This window comes from Rhinolophus ferrumequinum, chromosome X (assembly GCF_004115265.2).
Source record: "Rhinolophus ferrumequinum isolate MPI-CBG mRhiFer1 chromosome X, mRhiFer1_v1.p, whole genome shotgun sequence".
Taxonomy (NCBI): Eukaryota; Metazoa; Chordata; class Mammalia; order Chiroptera; family Rhinolophidae; genus Rhinolophus; species Rhinolophus ferrumequinum.
Window position 1 is genome coordinate 75,645,727 of NC_046284.1, and position 7,358 is coordinate 75,653,084.

At 37.9% G+C, this 7,358-nt stretch overlaps 1 protein-coding gene and 1 non-coding gene across 3 annotated transcripts; one reads left to right on the forward strand and one right to left on the reverse strand.

Annotated features, from left to right (window-relative positions):
• Positions 1-806: 806 nt before the first annotated feature.
• On the reverse strand, positions 807-995 carry LOC117030476 (U2 spliceosomal RNA). The gene has a single exon (XR_004424403.1). It is a non-coding gene; the product is annotated as a U2 spliceosomal RNA (small nuclear RNA).
• A 4,203-nt stretch (positions 996-5,198) lies between these two features.
• Positions 5,199-6,544, forward strand: LOC117027517 (centromere protein N-like). 2 transcript variants are annotated; one of them, XM_033115372.1, is made up of 2 exons: positions 5,199-5,235; positions 5,348-6,544. In XM_033115372.1, exon 2 carries the CDS (start codon positions 5,358-5,360, stop codon positions 6,375-6,377), a length of 1,020 nt encoding a protein of 339 aa, XP_032971263.1. In that variant the 5' UTR covers positions 5,199-5,235; positions 5,348-5,357; the 3' UTR covers positions 6,378-6,544. The 2 variants fall into 2 exon arrangements, with proteins under 2 accessions (XP_032971263.1, XP_032971274.1); XM_033115383.1 differs by lacking the exon at positions 5,199-5,235 and having other exon boundaries at positions 5,353-5,574; positions 5,635-6,544.
• The last annotated feature ends 814 nt before the right edge of the window (positions 6,545-7,358 follow it).

Consider the following 7,358-nt stretch of genomic DNA (forward strand, 5'->3'; position numbering starts at 1 on the left):
GCTAACCAAGTTTTCTCCAGTTTTGTCTGTCAGTTTAAACCTGTCCCCACAGTCACTCATGGCAATGTGAAAAAGCACCAGCCCAAACAGACCAGGGTTCTAATCTTGTTTAATTTATTTAACCCCTCTGAACCTCTTTCCTTACCCATGTGATGGGATAATAATATCTAATCCCTCATAATGTTGTACAGATTCAATGAGACAACTTAAAGTGCCCAGCTTGGTACCTGGTACACTCTGGAGCTCAATAAAGTGTTATTCGTCCTTTTCAACCTAACTCCAAGCCAACACCAGCACACCATCTTTGTATGGATCTTCTAGCTCTTGTCTCAAGCACACTGGTAGTCATAGAACAAGAAAGGAAATAGTATAGTTGCATTGGGTTGTTTTCTTTCCTTTGTATATACTTTCACATGTACACAAAAATATATGTGATATTTTCTAGCACTATTGTAATTCTAAGAATCACAAAACAAGCACCCATTACAGAAACTGAATATATATATACATATATATATATACCTAACATATATATATATTAGATATATGTATAATAAAATATACATATATTAGGTATATATATATAATAATATATATATTATATTATATATATAATAAAATGGGAATATTTTTGGATTGCTACATTGACGATCACCACAGAACTACAATGAATAGAATCACAAAATATAGGGGCCGCCGGTTGGCTCAGTTGGTTAGAGCACAGTGCTCATAACACCAAGGTCACCAGTTCAATTCCCACATGGGCAGTGAGCTGCGCCCTCCACAACTAGAGTGAAAACAACGGCTTGACATGGAGCTGATGGATCCTGGAAAAACACACTGTTCCCCAATATTCCCCAATAAAAATACATTACAAAAAAATATGACTTTAAAAAGCTTTTATAAGTAAAGTAAGCCACTTACTGAAGTCTGTAATATTAAACTGATAAGAACAGATACTACACTTGATCTTGGCCAAAAGGCCGAGAAGCGATGAAGTCTGTAATATTAAGACTCTCAAGAATAGAATATACAAGAGGACCCATCTGCTTACATCAGTAACCCTTGTTATTACACATTTTTATAATTTTTGCAATTCTTGTGGTATTAAAGTTATATCTCATTGTTTTTTTATTGACATATTTTTGAATATTTGTGATTTTGAGACTCCGTATATTTGGTAGCCATCTTGACTTTTCTTTCAGTCACCTGCTTATTTATATCCTTTCTCCATTGTTCTACTGGGTTTCTTGTTGTTGTTGTTGTTGTTTTGATAATTAGTTGTCATTTTTTTATATCTTAGATATTAATCCACTGTTGGTGTCATGATTTAAATATCATTTATCTGTCATCTATCATTTAACATTGTCTATGATATTCCTTGTTTTTTTCCCCCTTTTTCTGCCTCCCCCCACACACTCCGGTTCAAGCCATTCTTTGTCAGTCTAGTTGTGTAGGACACAGCTCCCTGACCCATGCTGGTATTATGAGTTTGCCCTCCCCCCACCCCCCCAACCAACCCCCACTGAGGCAGTAGTCGGTCGCCAATAGTGGGTTGGACGCTCACAGTGGCTCACGGCAGCTCACGCCGGCTGCCGGCCGCTCATGCTGGCTGCCAGCTGTTCATGGCAGCACACAACAGCCCACAGTTGTTCACACTGGCTGCTGGCTGCTCCTGGCAGCCCAGCTCCAGGGAGAGCCGTTGTTCACAGTCTTAGCTGTAGAGGGCACAGCTCACTGGCCCATATGAGAATCAAACCGGCGACCTGGGCATTAGGAGCATGGCGCTCCAACCATCTGAGCCACCAGGCCAGCCCAATAGTTTTTGTTGACCAAGAATTTTTTATCATAATATGGTAAAAGCCATTTTTTTTGCTTTTGTATTTCTGTTTTAAAAAATCATTTCCCTCCTTAGATTACATTAGATGCTGTACATTTAACTTTACCTCTCCCACTTATGTCTAATCTGTCTAAATTCTACCTTTGTCTATTGATCCAGCTATATTCTTCAACTAGCAAAGTAGCTCACTATAAACTAAAAAAAAAAAAAATCTGTTGCCTTTCTAACACTTTGAGGGGCACCTTCATCCTATATCAAATTACCACATATGCAGTGGTACCTCAGTTTTCAAACATAATCCGTTCCAGAAGACCGTCTGAGTTCTGAAACGTTCGAAACACCCGACAGCTAGGCCTCAGGATCTTAAACTCAGAGGAAGCCACGTGACATGTTTGACTTCCAAGGCATGTTCGAAAATCGAAGCATTTACTCCCAGGTTTACAGCATTCGTAAACTGAAATGTTCGTCAATGGAGACGTTCGAAAACCGAGGTACTGCTATACTTGAATGTATTTCAGAGCTCTCTTTCTGCTCCTTTGTTTACTTATCAGTTCCTACAAGGGTACCATGCCATTTTATTACTATGGCTTTAAAGTATATCTTAATATCTAATAAGGTGAATCCTTTGTCTTTGCCACTCTTTCTCAAGTTGATTTTCAAAGTGATTAGCAATTCATGAAAGGTTTTTCCATTATAAATGTAAGTAAGTCTACCAACTTTTCCCCCAAGTCTTGCTGGGATTTGATTTGGGACTGAATTTGGAAGTTTATGTGAGGTGCACTGGTACAATTATCATGTCAAATCACGTCAAATATGGACATGGTATATCTTCATTTAGTCAAAACTTTATATTTTTAAAGAGTTTTTAAATATTCTCTGTAAAATTTTGTGCTTTCTGTGTTAGGTTGTTTCCTAGAAATGTTTAGAGCTTATTGTTTTAAGGGATATCTTATTTTTTCCTATTTAATTTTCCAATTAGGTATAGCAAGAGTGCCGTAAGTTTTGAATTTGTTGTGTTATTATTGATCATAAATATAGAAAGCTTTCTGAACTCTCTTATTAGTTTTGAAAATCTGACTGTTTATTCTATTAGGTTTGTCTGCTAATGATTATATTCTCTGCAAGTAATGGAATGTATATTTCTCTTTCAAATTCATACATTTCTTATGTCTTTCCTTTATGGTGGTCTTATAATATTGGTCACAACCTCCAATATTATATTAAATCATAGTGATGATAGATTTTTTTGTTAATGGAATGGCATCTATAGATTCTCCATTAATTATTTTGTTTGCTGTAGGTTTTGATATAGATGTAGATATATATTCAGAAAAGTTCCCTCCTATTCCTGATTCTTTTAAGGAAGTATGTAATTGAGTTTGACCAGAACACAGAAGATGGAAGGGGAAACAGAGCCATCAACTAAGGGAGAGTGTACAGAGACAATGACTTCCTTGCACAAATGATAAACTGGCTCTAAGTATGGAAACATGAAAATATCAAGCACTTAGTATATGCCTGGAACTTTCACAGGCATCATTGATTCACTATAAAACTCAGCAAGACAAGTAGTCTTAACCTCATTTTTTATATGGGGAACTGGAAGCTCAGAGAGCAGAACTTGCATGAATATTGCACAATTAATATGTGACAGATTAGTGATTCATACCAAAAGCTAGATCATTTCAGAACCTCCTGTTCTTTCCATTACATTCTGTTACACCTCAATTCCAAAAGAGGAGCCCCCAAACATTTGTAGCAATGATTACATCAAAGGGATGCTTATCTTACTCTATCTTGGTGATTGCTTTAAAGAATACTAATTTGTGAGGCGGCCGGGTGGCTCAGTTGGTTAGAGCATGAGCTCTGGACAACAGGGTTGCCAGTGAACCGGCATGGGATGGTGGGCTGTGCCCCCTGCAACTAAAGATTGAAAACGGCAACTGGACTTGGAGCTGAGTTGCACCCTCCACAACTAGATTGAAGGACAACGACCTGGAGCTGATGGGCCCTGGAGAAACACTGTTCCCCAATATTCCCCAATAAATTTTATTTTTAAAAAAAGAATGCTAATTTGGTGTATACATTCTGGAATATTCCAGAAAAGGAGGTGTCATAAGTTTATGGTTACACTTTATATTCATGTCCATGACAGAAAAAATTAAAAAGCAATGCTCTAATGATAGCTTCAATTTTAATTTTAAGGCAGCCCCTTGGCATAATGACTGAGATGAGTAGATTGATTTAGTACTAGGAGGCCAATGCTTTCAGGAGTTTTGACCTTGTTAGGCAAGAAGAAAATGGATCAAAGGATGAGAGATTTCATTGTAAAAGTAAATATAAGAAGAAGGAGAAGGAGAAAGGAAGATGAGCAGAAGAGGAAGAAGAAGTAGTAGTATAAGTAAATATGTCTTGCATAAGAGTTGTGTGGAAGGGGGAAACTGGGTAGAACAAGACAGCACTGTCAGACTCATGTGTTTTCTGCTCTCATAGATGACAAGGGATACCAACAGGATCCCTAAAATCTATCCCTGTTTGTTACAGGAAATTTTAAGTGAAGGAAAATTATAAACATCCAAACTTGTCCAAACATCCAAATGTCCTGCCCTGACAAAGGACAGAAAGGGATAAGCTTTATTGCTAAAATTTCCATGGGGACAGAGCTAGTGGAAGCTGCTGTTGTGACTGCAATCAAAGGAGCATTCAGAGGCAATGCCAGAGCAGGAAGCTGAAAACTGTAAGCCAGAGAAGAGAGAAGTTCTTAAAGGAGGTCAAAATGAAGGGCTTCTAGAGCAGGTGTGGAACTAGGCTTATGCCGGGCAGGTGAGAGGAGACAGGAGATGGTCAAAAGAGTGAATAGGGATGAATCTGTGCAAAGACCCAAAGAGTGCTCTTTACGGCAGCTTGATTTTAGTGCTATCACAACAATATGATGAAGAGTCTTTAAAATGGCTGGGATGGGGCACATAAACTTGTCAGGTTATAGTATTCAAAATCAGGCAGGGACTGTGAAGAAATAAGAATTTTTTTATAGCAGACTATGTCCTATTTAATACAATTTTATGATTGTGTTACTGTGTTGCTCTACTTAATTTATATGCATTTTAGAAAAAAATAATCTATGCCGTCCATATTTCCTGAATCAAAAAATCAAAACATGTTAGTATACATTTGTTTTAGGATTAGAATATTTTTCATTGGAACTAACTTTAAAAATTCAGAATGTAATTTTACCATAAATATAAAATTTAGTTTACAAGCATAGGATTTAGCATTTGATTAAATATGGCATTTATGGTCATTTTAATGAAAAAAATTGGCATCAAGCATTCAGTTTAAAATGTAACCCCTTGGGAACATCTGCTGAAGAGTGAGACAGCTGGCGATGTGGGCCAGTAAGAGAGCCCCTGGCTGTATGGAATCGGGCCCTGGAGGGTGGCGAAAGCCTTGTGGAAGTCACATCCTAGGCCTCTAGGGCGCTTTTGCGCTACTGCTGCACGTCCCAAGTGCCAAAGAGATGGATGAAACTGTTGCCGAGTTTATCAAGAGGACCATCTTGAAAATCCCAATGACTAAAATGATGACAGTCCTAAAAGCCTGGGATTTTTTGTCTGAAAATCAACTGCAGACTGTAAACTTCCGGAAGAGAAAGGAATCTCTTGCTCAGGACTTGGTTCTGCTTTGTGAGGAGAATGGTGTGAGTCTCAATGACGCAGCCCTTTTAGACATCATTTATACTCAATTTCATCGGCACCAGAGAGTTTGGGATCTTTTTCAGATGGCTAAAGAGCCAGGTGAAGACATTGACCTTTCCGATATGGAACAGTTCAAAAGTTCATTTAAGAAAATTCTTCAGAGGGCATTAAAAAATGTGACAGTCACTTTCAGAGACACTGAGGAGAATGCAGTATGGATTCGAATTGCCTGGGGAACACAGTATAGAAAACCAAACCAGTACAAACCTGCTTATGTGATGTATTATTCCCAGACCCCATATGCCTTCATTTCTTTCTCCCAGCTGAGAAGCAATACACCCCTCCTGTGTCAGGCACTGACAATCGCTAGCAAACACCATCAGATTGTGAAAATGGACCTCAGAAGTCGATATCTGGACTCTCTTAAGGCTATTGTTTTTAAACAGTATAATCAGAACTTCGAAACTCACAACTCTGCTACACATCTACAAGAAAGAAGACTTGGGCTAGATATAAATATGGATTCAAGGATCATTCATGAAAACAGAATAGAAAAAGACAGAGTCCACAGAGTGACTCAAGAAATTTTTGGGGACTATTCTCAACCAAGACTAGAGTTTGCACAATATAAGCTTGAAACAAAATTCAAAAGTGACTTAAATGGGGGCATCTTGGCGGAAAGAGAAGAACCCCTCCGGTGCCTCGTAAAGTTCTCTAGCCCGCATCTTCTGGAAGCACTGAAATCCTTAGCATCAGCCGGTATTGCAGATGCACCACTTTCTCCATTGCTCACTTGCATACCCAGCAAAGGAATGAATTATTTTAAAATTAAAGATAAATAAGATGTATGTGGTTTTGCAAGCATCGCATCTCCTTGACTATGTTGCATACTTATTTCAGTTAATGGCTTACTGGATAGCTTCTGTCTAAAAACTTGTATTTTAGAAATTAACCCTTGATATTGACAATTTAAAAATGTTCAATATAATCGTTGGGAATGATTCTTTCCTCTTACACTATGTGCTCCGCCTCCCCCATATCCTGCAAAGCACAGCAGCTGTGGATCTTTAGGATGTGACAGGATGTCCCTTTCCTCACTCCTGTCTCTCCTTGATCCTGGAGAGTTCTGGTTCCAATTGTTCGTTTTCAGAGATTTTCTCGTAAGCCTTGGATCATAGAAAGAAGCACCAAGAAACTATACCCAACTCAAAACTTTCTAGGAGAATCATAAAATCGATCCATTCATAGGGTAGAGTTGGGTCCATTGAGTTATAGCAGAAGATAGCATATCAGATCATTCAGTTATATAAAATAATGGTTTTGTTGTGAATATGATACTTTTCATAATCTATTTTATCATATATATGGCATTCAAACTTATCAATATTATACTGATTTATGAATAAAGGTATTTAGAAAATGGTAAAAAAAAATGTAACCCCTTATTTCTAAACCTGTTTTAATAAGAAAATAAAGTTTGATCTACATCATTTCAACCTAGAACATCTTCCCCGAAAATGTTATATGCCGTGGACTGCCTGAATAGCAAATTCTTCACTGAAAAAAAGATTAAAAATTTTTGTTTTAATATTTTTCCAATAGGTGTTACACCATCCAGATTTAACAAGAAGGAGACCAGAATTTAGAATTCACCAGAATTAGGCATGGGGGTGGGGGTCCTCCCTGCAGGAGAAAAACATCCAGAGCAAGAAACCAGATTAATTGGCCCAGGGGGTACACTGTCCCAGAAGTCTGAAGGCAAAGAGAACAAAATTTTAGGTGTGTTGAGAAGGAAGAAGTAGAGAGAGCAGCATGGAATGAGA